This window comes from Podarcis muralis, chromosome 4 (assembly GCF_964188315.1).
Source record: "Podarcis muralis chromosome 4, rPodMur119.hap1.1, whole genome shotgun sequence".
NCBI lineage: Eukaryota > Metazoa > Chordata > Lepidosauria > Squamata > Lacertidae > Podarcis > Podarcis muralis.
Genome location: NC_135658.1, coordinates 71,219,758 through 71,237,955, shown reverse-complemented (window position 1 = coordinate 71,237,955; position 18,198 = coordinate 71,219,758). Strand labels below are relative to the sequence as shown.

The 18,198-nt window shown below is 43.0% G+C and overlaps 1 protein-coding gene across 1 annotated transcript in view; it reads right to left on the bottom strand.

Moving 5' to 3' along the window:
- PRKX (protein kinase cAMP-dependent X-linked catalytic subunit) overlaps positions 1-11,803 on the bottom strand; it is a 58,612-nt gene extending 46,809 nt beyond the window's left edge. The window contains exon 1 of the mRNA XM_028727744.2: positions 11,030-11,803. Within this exon, the coding sequence (XP_028583577.2) occupies positions 11,030-11,216 (187 nt within the window). The 5' untranslated portion in view covers positions 11,217-11,803. The remainder of the gene's footprint in view (positions 1-11,029) is intronic.
- Positions 11,804-18,198: the final 6,395 nt, after the last annotated feature.

Genomic DNA, 18,198 nt, shown 5'->3' with positions numbered 1-18,198 from the left:
AATCTAACTTATTTAATTTTATTTATTGTACTGAATTTATCTCCTGCCCTGCAAAAGGCAAGAATCAAGAAAAATACAGAAGATTTCACTGTTCCTCTAGAGCAGGAGTGGGGGAACTTTGGTCCTCCAGATGTTGCTGAACTACAGTTCACATCAGCCCTAGCAAGCATGGCCACTAAAGGTTCCCCATGTCCACTCTAGAGCCACATTTCTCCTAGCATAAGGTTGGTCTACAAAGGAACATATAACTAGTTCCATGTTTCCTTTCAAAACTGTTTTCTCTCTCTTGCCTTTAGCCAAGAGGCAAAACATTCACCCATCCATTCCTTTCTAAATGCAAGCAGACTTTGTGACCTTTCGCCTACCAAATCTTAACTGACAGGACAGGGGAAGGATGGTCAACACAACCCCTTCCTCAGGCATTAGTTTTAAACATTTAAAGAACAATCCTCACACATCTATAGAATTGTTTTGATTTTAGGATCTACTCCGGGATGACTTTGAGGGACAAGCAGACCCAACTTGGAGAAGTCATTAGTCCAAACTATGGCAATAGCTGCTACCCTAGAAGCCTTTTGAAAATGATGTGGCAAATTTGTGTGGAGCAGGTCTATCAAGACATAAATCAGCCACAGTCATTAAGCAACAGCAAAAATGTTGAAAAGCGATTTCTCTCAGAATGTCAGATCATAGGGATGGAAGGAAACAATCACCTCCACTGCTCTACCAGTAACCTTCTTAAAGGTGCCTGGCTGACTACTAGAAACACATTGCTCAACCTCATTCCAGGGGTGGATAAGCTGTAGTTCAGCCCCAGCCTGCAAGGGCAGGCTGGGATAATGGGAGATGGAAGACTTCTGGAGTGCCACAGCCTTTAGAGATGGATCATCCTTACCCTTACCTTACACATATGTTAAGTCCATAAAGGCAGGTGTTTTTAAACAACATCTGTATTTTTCATGCTATAGAAACATACCCAATTTTAATTGTTTGCTTCTAAAAAAAGACTTCTGTGTGAAGAGGCCTTCTTCCCACTTGTGTGTTTGCTGCGTCTTTCTGCTATTTATAGCTTGTCAGAATGAATACATTAATATTTGATACTGAGTTGCATTGAAAGTGACTCAAGGGGAAAAAAATACGGAACTATTGTGAACATGTTCCATTCCAGCACCATTCTGTTAAAAGATAATCGCACAACTTGTCTACAGTTGACCCGAGGTTTAATGAGAATCATATAAGCTAATAACTCTCCTCAAATGCAAGGAATGCTCCACAGACAAGGTCCTTGATGGTTAAAAAATATCATGCAAGAGTGGTTCATTCTAGGTTGGGGAAACTGAACCCAGTATTACCCATGCTCACAAAGAAAACCAATGGTACATAACAATCCAACTTTATTTTCTGTGGCAGATATCCACTAACACTATTCTTATTTAGGGCATTAGTAGAACTTTGGAACATGAACCATTGAGTTACCATAAAGAAACCAATGTGAGACTTGGAATAAAAAGGGAGCAACTCAATACTGCAAGGTGAAACACCTGCTTCAGTTTGTTTCTTAACCTTAAAGCAGAATTTTCATATCTCAATTTTATTATCTTAATTACTATTAAGCTGAAGAACATAAGGCTTGTTCTGTGGTTTGGCTTTAATGTGCAGACCAGCTTACTGAGAGATCTTTAGCTGAGAGTGGTGGTGGGGGGACGAATTACGGTATACAAAAGAAGAACAAAAAGCAGTCTTAAGATTTTAGCATTGCAACAGCTGTTGAGGAGTAGAGAGATGATATTGTGTTTATTCGCAGTTCTAGAAAGCAACTCCCTATTATTAATGTTGTTTCTATCCCCGCTCAATCCTTTGGATCAGGTTAGATATTAAAATACCTAAAGGTAAAGGTAAAGGTACCCCTGCCCGTACGGGCCAGTCTTGACAGACTCTGGGGTTGTGCGCCCATCTCACTTAAGAGGCCGGGGGCCAGCGCTGTCCGGAGACACTTCCGGGTCACGTGGCGAGCGTGACAAAGCCGCATCTGGCGAGCCAGAGCCGCACACGGAAACGCCGTTTACCTTCCCGCCAGTAAGCGGTCCCTCTTTATCTACATGCACCCGGGGGTGCTTTCGAACTGCTAGGTTGGCAGGCACTGGGACCGAGCAACGGGAGCGCACCCCGCCGCGGGGATTCGAACCGCCGACCTTTCGATCGGCAAGCCCTAGATGCTGAGGCTTTTACCCACAGTGCCACCCGCGTCCCATTAAAATACCTAGTTAATAATAAATTATATAAATACATTGAATTCAACTATTATTTATTCCACTGTTATTTGCCCCGTTTATTATTTATAGCCACTGAAAATGGGATGGTGTTTGTGTGTTGTTTAAAGTCTTCTTCCTCTCTGAAAATGATCAAGCTCACATGCTCTCACAATTCCCATTTCAGAGGGCATTTTCAAGACTAAGCAAAGGGCAACCTAAGCAATGCTAGGAGGTAACTGTGACAAAAAAAGAAAACAAAACAATTCAACAAAAGGAAACAAGAGTTTTCTTGAAACTAAACACACAAGTCTACGATAGTTTGCATCAGTGAATCTGTGCCAAGCAACAACAAAGAAAGATAAAAAATAAACAAATGTAATACTACACTGTAGATCTCAGGACATAAAGGGAGTAAGGAAACGATGCAACTGTGTATCACAAACATAAAAAAGAGGATGAGGCTATAAATATGCTACCTTCCTGTTGAAGAAAAGTTACATTTCCATAGCATTTGAGCCTTTTAAACTTGCAACACAACCCCCCCCCCCAAAAAAAAACCCCAGATAAAAGCCCAGTCTCCCTCTGTGGCTGCATTCCTATATCCATTTAACTGAGGGTAACCCTCATGGAAATCAATGTGACTAACTTCTGAATAAACATGTATAGCAGAGCTTTCCAAACTTTTCATATTGCTGACACACTTTTTGGACATGCATCATTTCGCAACACAGTAATTCAGTTTTGCATCATTTTGTGACATAGTAATTCAGTTTTACTAGCAAACCAGAGGCTATACTAACCCCTTTTGAGCCACGAGAGGAGCTTGGGGTGTGTTTGCATGACACAACTACTGTACACACTGCAGCTGACACACTAATGTGTCACGACACACAGTTTGGAAAGCTCTGGTGTATAGGATTGTGCTGCGAGTGTCCTTTCTGATACCTCTTCTCTTTTAATAGAACATGCCCTGCAACATAGCATAACATTTCACTTATGAAAATAAAGATGCGGCAACATAATAGTTTTTTAAAAGGCTGAAAACCAGGCTTGAACTCTGATAAATATATCAGAAAAGGAACATTCTGAGAACTATCTCGTAATATCCTTTTTGAGAACACAACACATACACACCCCACAAAAAAGAAACCCAAATATGTTAAAGGATGTCCCACCAGAATAGTCCTCCTGATTTCTCCATGAGTATGTGGTAGATGTGTGCAGTGACTACAAGATTCACCTTATATCTGCAACCTCCCTTGTCATTCAAGCTTTGGGAGTTTTCCTGGTCAGCTTGGTTTCATTTCTCAGAAAATGTGGGGGGATGTTGCAACTTTGGGGGTAAACTATTCAAAAGGTTTGGGACTCCAGGGTCCACCTCAACATTCCATGTTAATAGAACAATCCAACTCGGGAATATGTGCATTTGCCCCGAAATCATTGCATTTTGCCTTGATATTTAGGACATGCACAGAGCTGGTACAATTTCCCAGTATGCAGAATGGGGAAATTCTCAGTACAACTGTATATCCAGCCCAATATGGTTTAATATTTGCTGAAGGAAAACAATGGGTTTAATGCAGGAGTGTCAGCTTGGCCCCATGACCATGGGTGCCCAGGGCCGTGGGTGCCATGCAATGTTCATAGCCCTGGCACTGAAATTTGTGGGTGCCCGGCCCCTTCATGGGGAGGGGAGCTGGCACTTATGGTTTGATGCTACTCCTTCATGTCTTCCTCTTACAACACGAAGTCCTTCATCTATCAATATAAACAACAGTGTTTCACTGAACATTAAAGTAGAGGGGGAAATCGCAAGATGACTTTTCTGTGCCTTTTGGGTCCCCCTCCCCCCATGCAAACTGTTGAAGAATTCAACCTCCTCACCCCAGAGAATATTGAGCATAAATGGCCCCTCTAAATTTTGTCACCCACAAATAGCATGGATAATTTTGGAATGCTTTTCACTCAGTCCTAAGAAAAAGCAGTAACATTACAAATCTGTGACCACTGCACCCATAAGGTATAATCCAGGAGTCCATAATGTAAATATCCTCCAGCACAATTTCACTTAGATGAAGGATCTTTGAACAGAAAATCAAAGGTTTGGCCAATGCCCTTAAGCAATCTGCTCCCTGAGCAACTATACAAGGCCCTTTTTAACAAGGGAAGAGTAAGAAAAAGCAGATGAGAAGACTATGACAGTTCGGGGATAATATCACAAAGAGATTTGTAAACATAGGGTCAGGCAGCAGACACTAAAAGCAGAGCAGTACTTCACAACATCAAAAAAATTGAAGCATGTAGAGAAAGGTGCATTGCAGACCAGATACTGCAGGACCACTGAGGGAAAAGAGGACTCAACAACACTTAAGGCCCATTGAATCAATGGACCTCTTATCTTATTGGCATAAAAACTAGTGGGCTAAAGTCTACAATTACAATACATGAATGTAGACAGTAACATTATTACTATTATTATTTATTAAATTTCTATACTGCCCTTCATCCAAGGATCACAGGGCAGTTTACAAAATAGAAACTCAAAAATATATACCATAGTGACAAACAATAGCAATACAGGGCCACAAACATGGCCACTGGGAGAGACTTCCTTTCCATCATTGCCCAACTCTAAAGATTCTCTCTGTCAAGTGTTTACTTTGCTCTAAACTTTAAAAAGACACAAGCAATAGGAGAGACTGATGTGGCTTCAGCCAGCAAGCTCAGTGCTAGATGGTTCTCACTGCCAAATGGTTCAGGATTATCAGTGGAGATGTGGATCTTTCCTTCCACTTCACATGCCTGGCATTGGAAAAGGTAAGCAGCAGTGAGCCTCTTGCTGGTTTTGCCCTCCTTCAATGCCTGTTGCAAGGCAAGACATAAATGAGCTCTTCCCCTGGGAAGAGGGCCTTCGCAGAAGTCAGAAACAACTAACTACATAGCGTAGCCAAAATCTGTGGACCAATCTATAGCCAAATTTGCACTTTCAAGATCAGGGTAGCCAACAGGGTGGACTCCACGTGTTTTGGATTGTAACTCCCATCCGATCCAGCCAGCATAGCAAGTGGTTAGGCATTAGAGTTGTAGTCCACAATATTGACTCAAACTTGGGTCCCCATATGTTGTTGGACTACAACTCACATCCTGACAACTTATCCTGCAAGCTAGGGATGATGGGAGTTGTAGTCCAACATATGTGGACCCACAGTTGAGAAAGACTGCTCAAGGTTGTACCACCTATCAGAGCATGTTTAAACTTCAACATACAGTAGTTCTTAGAGCCTTGGACTGTGTGAAATTGGACCAGTAATTGTCTCTCAACCTAACCTACTACACAGGTCTGTGAATGCAAAGAATGATAAAAGCAGAACCATGTATGCTGCCCTGAGCGCAATTGAGGAAGGGTGGGATAGAAATGTAATTAATAATACAGTTGTACCTTGGTTTTCAAACACCTCAGTACTCATATGTTTTGGCTCCCGAATGTCGAAAACCTGGAAGTGTTCCAGCTTTTTAACTTTTTTCGGAAGCCGAATGTCCGACGCAGCTTCCATTTGAGTGCAGGAAGCTCCTGCAGCCAATCAGAAGGCGTGCCTTGGTTTTCAAATGTTTCAGAAATCAAATGGACTTCCGGAATAGCTTTCGTTCAAGAACCAAGGTACGACTGTTTCTAGTGTAACTCAGTACAACTTGAAAGCGATTGTGTTGGAAATATATGGGTAAAACAAGACATAAGGATTAATTGCCTTTGCCTGAACCTTTTTGCAGTATGCTATGTTGTGGAAATGAAAAGTCTGTGTCTTTATTCTATAGCTGAAACAATCACCCAATTCACTATTTTTATAATTCCTTGTTTAAGGATTGTATCAGCCAATTTTCTATTTCCTAACTATTCACAGGGATTCCTCAATGACAATAGGATCTTTATTTTTGAAGATTAAAGCATACATAATTGGGCTGGTTCAATCCCACTTAAATCCATGGGACTTAAACAACTTGTCTACAGAATTGTAGCCATTGTTTCTTTCTATTGGCTGAACATATAATGTAAGTCAACACCATAACACCTTTTGGTTATGTCACAAATTTACAGTGCAATCCAGGGTATGTTTGTTCATAGTTAAGTTCCACTTTGTTCAAGAGAGTTTATTGCCAGATAAGTGTGCCATGTTTTTCATAGGGGAATCATGCAAATAACCCTAGCAAGTGATCTTACTTATTTTGCAAGTTCTGACTGCCAATAAAAGCCATGTGTTTGAGGCATAGCTAGCAAAATTTGTATCCAGTCCAGATGTTACACCCACTAAAAAGAACCATAAATAATGACAATATTTGAAGAGATAAATCCCAAACTTCAGAGAAACACTGCCACTTAAGATTGTGTGTGTGTGTGTGTGTGTGTGTGTGTGTGTGTATTTGTTCAATTAACTCAAGAGTATGCCTCCTCCATCCTCAATTCTCTTGTGCAGTCACAAATACTGTTTTATCAAATGAATGTGAGAACTTGTTCCAAGCATCAAAATGAATGCAGATATGTAGTTCTGCTTGCATTTAGTGTAGCACATGTCAGAATTCAAATTTCTGACTAGGTATGTAGGAGTGATATTACCTCTGCTGTGCACAAAGCTATATACTTTATATAAATTCCCTTTGGTATCAATGGGAGGACACCCAAGTGCTCAGAGAATTAAAGATCAAATCTATGCTTTAAGATGACAGTTTCCTAGTTGAAATGTTCAGTAAATGGATAGAGCACAACACATTTTCTCAGCATATCCATCCCACTCATTTGAGATAACACTCTGCAGGATAATAAAACTGATGTTTTAAGGGAAAACTTTGGTGAAATAAAAATGAAAACCTAAGACATAGGTGTGAACACGGTTATCTTTAAATACACGAAGAAGCAAATAAAATAATAATTTCATCTTTTTCTTCCAGCAAATAAATAAATAAATGCATTTCAAAAGCTGGTTTGGAAAACGCTCATTTTGCCCCACCAAAATATGTGTTATTCTGCCTTTATCATGTTTCCATTTGTTAAGTGCAGTGTCTACCTGAGTATGTTTAACTGCATCTTTAAAAGTGTAAATAGTCCTCCATATCTTGAAAAAATATTTGGATGCAAAAACAAAATCCTAGGATTCTAAACAAGGCACGTACTAACTCATGACCCATTACACATGACCCATTACACATATGAAATGGGTCCACACACTAAACGTCATCCTGCTGGTCCCACCTTGAATGTCATAAAGCTTTCTAGTTCTCATTCTTTATGTTTGCTCATGGGCATCTAAGCAAGGTGACCAACAGGTGTATATCTCTGCATGCAAAGGGTTCCATTGCTTAGATACCCATTCTAAGGTGTGAATGTCATGTAGCAGAGCCTTTATTTATTTATTCCTACCCCACAGCATTTGAAATTCACCAGGCACATTTTACACCTGGCTATTAGCCACTTGTGACCAAGTAAAGATGCCCAGGCACCAGGATGGTACCTGACATCTCCACCATCTGGAGGTGCATGCTGGGGATCCGGGGATCCTGACTGTTTTCGCACACTAGCAACACATTCTGTAGAATCCTATCCATTATATTTTATCTCCACAATCAGAATGAATTTCAGGAACCTAAAGGTCGTATTGAAAATTACTTTCGAACCGTCTGACCTAAAATGGCAATGAGGCATTTCGTTTTGGCAACTGTCACCTTAGTTTAAGGAGCCATTTACACCTGGCTTATATATCTGAGTTTCTAGCACTGCTACCCCACCTTTTCCATGACAGAACTCAACGTAGCTTAGCTTACAGATAAAAATAAAGTCATGGAAGTCACAACACGTTGATGGTATGTCTGAAGTGAGCTACTGTCGTTATGTATTTCAGCACTGTCTGTAGGAGGTATACACACAATACATGAACAACTGGTGGCAGGAAATACAAAGATGGCTTAACAGCCCATCCAAAGCTCTGCCTGGCTATACCCACAGGGCAGAAGCAAGGATGGAGGGATGTTCCTATATCCATTCACATATCATGTGAATAGTATTCATTTTCTCTCCCATTGTTTCCCATGGAGAGACTTAGCGCCTGTTCAGAAGTGTGTTTAAATCTTCCACCCGTTTGTCTTGTGTTGTTGGTATGTATGTTGGTATGTTGGGCATTCTATCATTCAGATCCAAGCCACTTCCTAGCACACACCCCTTTTGGCTCTACTGCAATCAATGCCAGTTGGACAAGGAGCTGGGACAGTTGGGGAAGGAGGCTTTGATATCAAAACTCCCTCTCCAATGCCAGAGGGAAAGATGCAACCCATCACATGGCCCCCAGCGATTCCCTTACTGCAGACGCTCTTAGTTGACCCAGGGTATCCAATAATGATCATGCCTCTTGACCCATTCAACACATATATAGTTTACAGCTCCCTCTTAGTTGCCAGAACTTCTTTAGGAGGTTCACCTTACATGAAAACCATGTGCCTAGCAGGCAAATCAAGCCATGCTATAAATTCCTTAATTTGAAGACAAGACAGTTTATCCACTAGCTGAGACCCAAATTGATCAGAATAACACTGGCACACAAAATTAATATAGCTTCCCAAGAGCTGTAGCAGGAAGATTATGGGTCAATCTTGCAGATAAACCCGGAAGTTACCAGCCGGGTAAGACCCTAGTACCCTGTGTTTCCATTGTAGCTGTGAAGTACTACTGTCTTACCCTTCTCTGCAGACAGAAAGGATACTAGCTTCATAGCAAGCTATATTCCTGCCCACAGTCTTGTAGAGGGGCAGAGAGATACACCCCTTCACTGCCAGCCTGATCATTCACCTGTACGAATTCCTTGCTACCGGATGTTACTCTGTCACTAAACAAATGCACATATGTGGGATGGGGTAGCTTCAATATGGCTGGCTGTGCCCCATAACCTACACCAATTCATTTTACCATATCAAAAGACACTATGGACATACACTTTTCTCCAAGGGCAGCATTTTTGCACTAGTGTAAGTATTAGCGCCAATGCAACAAGATCCCATTTCCTCCTTCATGCACCCTGAGCCATCCCCAAATCCGCTCCAGAGGATTGGGGGGAAATCCTGAGCAGTTGGGGGGTGGGCTCCAAAGGGCGGGGGGAGGAGACAAGCAGAACGTTCTGTTGTGCAAGAAGAAATCACCTTAGAGCCATACTAAATACAACCCATGTAAGGAGGAACTCTGCCCCTCCCCCTCCTTTGTACTTTTATAAATATGCACTCATCTGATGGCAGGTTTTAATTGTTGTTAGTCACCCTAAGCAGTGCTAGGCACCAAGAGGTTGGGATCTACTGTATGAAATACACAGAGTAATGTATGAAAGGGCCTTTTAAGTTGAAACAAATGGCAGCGGTTGTTTATGTCAGGTGCCCTCTCTTACGAAGTATTTCACATCAGATTTCCCAATGTGTCATATGGCACTGTAATCATATCCTCTCCTCCCCTGTGTCCCTTCTCCTTCCTCTCCCACTGCAGCCAATGCCCGCTAACAAAACCATCTACGCAGATCAGATGCAAACATCCCTCAAGAGGGGAAATTGGGGGAAGAAAGTCATGTCCAAGTGAAGAACTCCCTTGGTCCTGGTCCTGTTTAAGATTCTACAGATTATCTGCCTTTAAAAAGGAATACACATTCCAGCTCATCACGTGAGCAATACTAAAATGCTTTAGATATCATGAAACCCGAGTAGCTGAACAGAAGAACAAGCCCACAGTTGCAAGCCATGTTTAATATTAACAGGAGCTTGGGTGGAATTTGCAAGCGAACTGTAGGAAGAGCGCACACATTTAGCAAATACTCAGTATACGCATAAAGAGCTATAAACATACATCAACTTACATAATTACTTCACACACAACACTTGTGAAAGCAAGCATCAAAGTTACTTGCAACACAAGGTTATGACTGATGCACTGCTTAAACAGCATATTATTCAGTTAAACAGGCTGAACGCTCGATGATGTCGCCAGGACTCAGAGCAATTTACATGCAAATATTTTTGTTCAAAGGGTTTGTGGGTTGCAAACTCAGAGTAGTTTCTGGGATAAACAGGACCACACACTGTTTACAAAACCAGTTCAGCTTTTTGCCACCAGACAGATTTGGGCAAAATCCAGACTACTAGTGGATAAACAGAGACCAAACACCAAACACATTGGGTTTGACAGTTCTCAAGCACCGCTGGGCACCTGCCTGCTTCTCAACTGCCATCTGCAAAAAGCTTGTTCTGTTTCTCTCTGATAAAAAGTACTGGGGAAGCTTTCCGGATACGAAAACAGGAAGGAAGACACCAAGCCCAGATCATGTTAAGAAGTGAGCCTAGACGCCAAAGAAACAAACTGTTTCCTGGGCATGAGGTGCGCCCATCCATGCTTGTGGAGATGGCACAGTGTTAGCAGCTGGCAGCATCCTCTGGGGCTCTGCCCTGGGGAAAGAAAGCAGTAGCAACAGCTTTCCGGTTGCCTTGGCTCTCACAGAGAATGATCTCCAAAAGGAGGGACACCGCAAGGTTGTATTTCACTACCTGGTCTAGGGAGCGCCCCAGAGGTATGGCATTGTGAGCATAGAGGTGACCAGAGTTACGTATCGCGAGGGCGCTAAAAAGGAGGGGGGTGTCCCTTGCCAGTCAGAGACGCCTCTTAAACCTGGTGGGTGGTCATGGGGGCAGCTGCGGCTGCAGACGAGCACGTTCTATCCCCCCCTTCCTTTGTTTTTCATTGGCTGGCGCCCAGCCTCACTCACCAACAGTGGCTAAGGTCTCCAGATCCTCCAGTCGATAAGCGGGCGAGTCCGGCGCCGGGTGCGCCGGAGAGCCTCGGCCGGCAGGACTGGAAGACGGCGCGGGCTGGGGCTCGCCGGTGCCGCCCGCCTCGCAGCCGCCGGGGCTCCTGGCCCCTACTTTCGCCCGCACGGCGCTCAGCGTCTCCATGGGGCGGCGAGGGGAGGGAGGAAGAAAAGGCGCGCCCTGTCAAGGCAAAAGGGCGAAGTTTGGGGCGCCGGCGCCGGCCCGGCCTCCTTCCCTCTTCAGCAGCTGCCGCTGCCCCGAGCCCGGCCCGGGTGTCGGAGGAGCCTCTCGGCAGCTGCAAAGCGGCGGCTGGCGCCCCGCATCGCGCCCGGGCGCAGCTTCTCGGCTTGCCTGGTTGCGCGTGTGTGTGTGTGTGATATGTGCGCGCGCGCTCGCCTGGCTCTCTGGAGACCGGTCGTGCGCCTTCGCTCCTCGCGCGCTTCCCGCCGGCGCCTCCGCGCAGACAATGGGGCTTGCCCGAGTCTCGCTCTCTGCCTCACTCGCCCGCCAGCCAGCCGGTCGGTCGGTCGCACGCGGGGATGAGAGGGCGGGGCTTGGCTTCCTGCAGCTGCGGCAAGAGCCGGAGAGAGGGCGGGGCGCGCGGGCGAGGCGAGAGAGAAAAGCGGGAGGAGGAGGAGGAGGAGCAACAAACGACCGGCTGGAGGGAGCTGCTGCTTGAAATTTACAACGAAAACACGCCGCAACGCTGCTGTCTGCCTTTTGCACATGGCTCTTGCAGCTGCTGACGCGGTCTCCCCCTGCCCTCCTTTTTAACATAATCCTGTCAGAAGCTGAAGGGCGAGGTTGCCCCCCCCCCCCCACGCACACCCCGGCCCTTTTCGTGCACCTTTCTCAGTGCTTTGGAGGAGCTGTGGGAATTCCTGAGAAGCGCGCGCTTCTCTTCCCCTTAGGTTTAGACGCCGCCAGTTGCATTTTCTTTGATTGGTCTTCGAGGCAATCCTCCCGCCCCCGTCTGAGGGTGGGAGACCTCATTACCTCAGTGGCTATTGGACAAAGAGGTGTGCGTGGGCGGAGCGAAGGGAGGCAGGCGGGGCAGCTGCCCCCACCATCAAGTAAATCAATAAAAGTACTTAAATGATGTTCATGCTTCCCCCAATATAAAACCTGGCTACACCCATGGAAGGTGTTAAAGCACAATTATTTTAGCTCTGCATTTTGACCCTCAAACCCATTTTTCTGGATGTCCCTTGGATGTTTCCACTGTTCAAGCCAGATTCAATGCTGGAAGACTGGCATAATAAAAAGGGGTTTATAAATTGATTATATATAAATTTGCCTGCTGCTTAATAGGGGCAATTTCACCAGGCAATTTGCTCATCTTGTAAGAAAATGGTCATGAGGATTAGGCCTGAATTACAGCTGCCATGCAGTGAATTATTGTTAATTGGGGCTATTAGCAGTAAATGTTTGAATCAAGGCCACTGGCTAACTAAGGCTGATTTCTCTTGACTAACAGCCACAGATTTGTCAATGTGCGCTTTTGGGGAGGGATGGTGATAGAATGTTCAAATGCGCAAGGAGCAACTAAAATAGTGCAATGGGAGGAAATGAAGCTATTTAAAATGAAATTTAAAAACACAGCACATTTTCCAAAGTTTGAAGTAAGGGGTTGAAGATTAGGTCTGAAAACCTGCACACAGGTTTGCTCAGTCCTATTTGCTCAGCCTATGCATGCCCCTAATGTAGATTTGAAACCTAGAACAAAAGGTAAGCCCTAAGCTCCATCCAAATTTCCATATTGCAAAAGTATGGTGGGGGAATCTTGATTTGTTGAGTATTATACAGTATATATGTGTGTGTGTGTGTGTGTGTGTGTGTGTGTGTGTGTGTGTGTGTCTTCTGCATTGTTGTTGTGTGCTAATGCAGTTTTCATGAGGAGCAGTAATCTTGATAATGCAAATGTTCATAAATATTTGAAGATGCCTCTCACCCTAGTAATTGATTGATGTACCTAATGAGCAAAGGTCATTCTGCATACAGTGAAACTAATAGGATGAAGCCAGGATTGCAGCAAACAAGTTTTCAGGAAGTAGTGCCTGAATTACATCACAGTTAAATAGGCAAATAACATAACCATTTTAAATCCAAGCATAAACAAAAGAATAAGATGTGCTATGTTTCATTCTTCAGCAAGGTTTTATTCTGGTAACATAACTTCTGTTTACTTTACTTAGGTAACTCCTAGTTTCCCTTTAGTCATCCATATATACATTCTGTGTTTCACCCTGTAGTCTCAGTATGTAAAATACCAGACAAGACAGAATAAAGTGAGTTTCTCTGCTGGCTTCTGATGTATTGGATTGAAAACTTTAGTTTGAGTTGGAAAATGGCTAAGAAGTTGTTATGGTCTGCTCCCAGTTTAGGTGGGGCTCAGCCAGTTAAGAAACAAAATGTGTTCCTCTGACTTTTCTTGATGCCATACCAAGTGAAATTAAAAATGGCACTTTGCGGGGGGCGCGGCGCTCTAAGACACATTAACTGTTCATGTAATCATACAGCCAGTTTGACTGGAGGCAGTGTTGACCGACACCATTTCTGTATCACAGACTCCTCTCTTACCATATAAGATCTTAGAGGAATTATTTCAGTTATTTGTTCACTACTACTGATTTGGCTGGGTCTCCTTGTACCCACTACAACTATGTTGTTGTTGTTGTTTAGTCGTTTAGTCGTGTCCGACTCTTCGTGACCCCATGGACCAGAGCACGCCAGGCACCTCTGTCCTCCACTACCTCCCGCAGTTTGGTCAAACTCATGCTGGTAACCTCGAAAACACTATCCAACCATCTCGTCCTCTGTCGCCCCCTTCTCCTTGTGCCCTCCATCTTTCCCAGCATCAGTGTCTTCTCCAGGGAGTCTTCTCTTCTCATGAGGTGGCCAAAGTACTGGAGCCTCAGCTTCACGATCTGTCCTTCCAGTGAGCACTCAGGTCTGATTTCCTTAAGAATGGATGCATTTGATCTTCTTGCCGTCCATGGGACTCTCAAGAGTCTTCTCCAGCACCATAATTCAAAAGCATCAATTCTTCGGCGATCAGCCTTCTTTATGGTCCAGCTCTCACTTCTCTACATCACTACAACTATACCATTGGATATCTGGGGCATTTGTGTGAACAACTGTACAATTGCTCCCAAGACCACTAAGGAGACCTACTGCCTGAGATGCCATGATCTAATAAAAAACTGCAACTAGTCCTATTGTAAACATTCAGTATGCAAAAGCTTTTCTGCGTGTGTGAAATCACACTTAGCTGAAGTCAACAGGAAGAGCACTGCTCAAGAATGTCAATTACTACGGGCAAGCCAGGCCAAAGTGTAGTACTATTAACTGCCACTGAATTAAACTAGCAGAGTTAACCACCTGCTTAAATATTTCCTATTGTAATCTTAAAATTGCTTTATTTTGGTTAGATTGTGCTCTGTGTATTTCATTTCAAAAGTTGCTGTCATTTATATAAAGGCAATAAAATATTATTTGTTTTTATCAGTCTGACTTTTCTGGCTGGAAATTTTCAAAATGGTTTTTCTTCTTTTTCATACGTAATGGTTTTCCAATATGACTCATGTTTTAACAAGCCTCCTTCTATGACACAGACGTTTGCATTCCGCAGAACTGGAGGCAGAAGCCCAAATAGTTGCAATGAATCAATAGAAGAGCCTTCAGTCTCCATGTGGTGTCCTAACAGCATCCTGTTACAATATCTTTTTTCATCAGACAAATAAGAATGATAATATGCTGGTTCCCATAGGCCAGATCATCTGCACATGTGTCACAGCTTACCGAAGCTTGTGCAGCAGGCATAGCAGGCTAGTTGCCCAGAAGGAATTGCTAGTTGTCCCAAGTAAATAATTAACTGCAAGGCTAGCACTGCAATTCTGTTAAGTACATACATGAGAGTAAGCTTTCCTGAACAAAGTGGGGCTTACTTCTATATAAACAAACACAGAACTGGGCTGCACAGCTGCAGTTCTGTGCATGTTTGCTTAAGAGTATGTTCCTCTGAGTTCAGTGGGTCAGTCGTACCTCCAGGTAAAACATGAACTTTGGGCTGCATTTTTATAAAATATATAACTCAGCCTTGCTCAACACAAATATATAACTCAACACGTGCAAATGGCAGCCATAAACTAGGAAGTGGGAACCTCCAGACCATGGGTTGAATAAAGCCTGCCAGTGGTCCTAGTTTGGCCCATGAGACAATTTCCCTCACCACATCCATCTGCCCCACAACTGGCATTATATGACATCATTTGGAGCATAGGGTTTGCATTCAGCACCTTTTGAATTTGGTGCCAAATGCAAGCACTGCCGGGATTGGTTCTACGCAGGAGGTTCTGCGTCTTTTTTATTTCTGTGCCAGCTGCAAGCCCATCGAGATCGACTCCACTTAGCAGCTCTTGGGTGGAGCCAATCCCTGCTGAAAGCAAGAGTTACATTTTGCTTTTGGCAGGAATTTGTGGAGTGGAAACTTGAATTCAAGCCATGACTGCAAAAGAGGAAAGGAACAATTGGGAGAACGCTCTTAGAGTGTGCTCCCAATTCTTCCTTTGAATGGTATTGAATTGATATCGAATTGATACCATAGGAGCCATCCATCTGTCCAAAGTGATCTGTGGAGGGTGGGACAGTTCTGTCACCACTAGATTTGCCTAGTGAGGGTGGGCATACCTGTCAATGCTGAGAATTGTGCCACTGACAGTGGCTGATGTCTATCACAAGCTTAGATACTGTGTTATGTGAAGATGGGGAGAAATTCAATGGGGAGAAATTCAATGCAGTTCACATTTATAGGTAACTCTGTCAAATTCACACCTTCCAAAACACTATGAAAATCAAAGCAGTCATCCTCTAAAACTTGACTTAATCTGAATTTTGCAATGCAGTTTTCAAACCAGTATTTACAAAATGCATGTACAGTGGTACCTCGGGTTACATACGCTTCAGGCAGGTTACATATGCTTCAGGTTACAGACTCCGCTAACCCAGAAATAGTACCTCAGGTTAAGAAATTTGCTTCAGGATGAGAACAGAAATTGTGCTCCGGCGGTGTGGCGGCGCAGCGGCAGCGGGAGGCCCTATTAGCTAAAGTGGTGCTTCAGGTTAAGAACAGTTTCAGGTTAAGAACGGACCTCTGGAACGAATTAAGTACTTAAACCGAGGTACCACTGTATTAGCAGAAAGCATGCATAAACATATCACTCAAGAGAGCATACAAAAATGCTTGTAGTCTCAGGAAAATTGCTAGCAAAAATATGCATATTGGTCAAAACTGCATACAAAACTGGGTTTATTAGGAGAAAGTCAAACTAAAGTGCTGATGAATGTTCATTACTTTTTTAAAATGGCAAGTTGCTGTAGAAATGTGAAGAACTAAATTTAAGATTGGGGAAAATTAGAAACTGGAGAATGGAAACTGGCAGATCCTTCCATTCCTAGTTGTGAGCCTCCCTAGCTCCTGGATCCCTGCCTGTCATTTTCAAAGGCATTACATTAGTTTTCAATATCATACATATTCTGATTGCATCCAATTCAAATATCTTAAGAACAGGGGTACATTATTCAAAACCTATCTGCTTATTGACCTACACCAACCATATTGCTACTCTCCAGAGTTAGTAAAAGTTACATTTGCTTTCTTACTGAAAATGAGAGGGAAATGTCATCTCAGTTTCTTAATGAATATGTATATGAGGGAATCACTGAATTATCCTTTTCTGACTGTGTGCCTAGTTGAACAGCGAAGCATCAAGGCCAATGGACCTGTCTTGACATTTGAACTCATTGTCAAACAGGCTGTTATTTGTTTGGAAATCAATGAGGTTCACATGATTGTACAACGTGGGGACCATGGTGAAGTTTCTTTTCATATATATATAAGGAAGAAAGATGGGGAGCGGACTATATGGTGTTTCTATTTGTGACTCTGCATTGTTTGACTTCTGTGATTCATGAGTTATGTCAAGTTTACCATCCAATTTATCACATAAACACAACCACTAGACTCTGGACCTTGTTCAAACATACGCACGAGATTAATGAGTCAGAGTTTCTTTTGCAGATGGCAATTGTGCTAGTCCAGAGTTTACATATGATTTCAATTAATCATGTTTTATTTTCTAATTTAGTGTTCATTTTGCTTTAAAACCGCCTTAACGTTGACAAAAATGAAGATAAATTTTATAACATTTCTTGTGACTATTTCCTCATTTTAGTATTTATAGTATAAATTCTGTTCATGTGTGAATTAGGGTGAAAGGACTAATACTTTGAACGATATAATATTCATGAGATATGCGGGCACAGGCAACTTCTTCAATTACTTATCAACTCAGTATGCATTGACTTTTTTTTTTAGAATTAGCTAGTCTAGTAAGAATTGTTTTTTGATGGGTTTGTAGATTGAGTTGAGAACACATATCTATATAATGTTCTGCATGCCTATATTACTGCATGCCCTCTTCTACTGAGCCACTTTGCAAGCACAGGTTGGAGCAATCTTTATTCAAAAAAACCTCCTATACTGTCCTTTATTATCTATTGCAAGGCAGTGTGCAATGTATTAAAACAATGTGCAGCCATCAGCAAAAACAAACAGCATAAAACAACAGCAGAAGGTGATTACTCAAAAGTACTTAAAAAAAACTTTAAGGCCCTAGGTAAGAACTAGGTGAACCCCACAGATGGAGTTCTGCATGTGGGGTCTCACAGCCCAACAAGAGAAAAGCTATGATATCAAAAATCTGAAAGGAAGGGAGACTTAATAGTCCGGAGGGAACATTTAACATCCAAGAATAACGTCCTCAACTTCCCCTATTAAGAACCACAGTGGTTAAAAAATAGTATAGCTGACAGAATAAGCAGGCCTGCAAGTATTAGTACCGACGGCAGTCAGGTCGTGTATCCATAACAGTGACCAGAAGAGGAATGACCACTGTGAGGGGCACAGAGAGAAGAAACGCCATGGCGCATCTGCATCAACACAACCAGCTGCCTCCAGCTGCCCTAGCTGCAACAAAACATCTCTCTCCCATAGCTCTCTCTACAGCCACAGCCGGTGCTTCAACCTTCTGACAGTTTGACTTCACCCCTTAAAGGTGCACTCCTC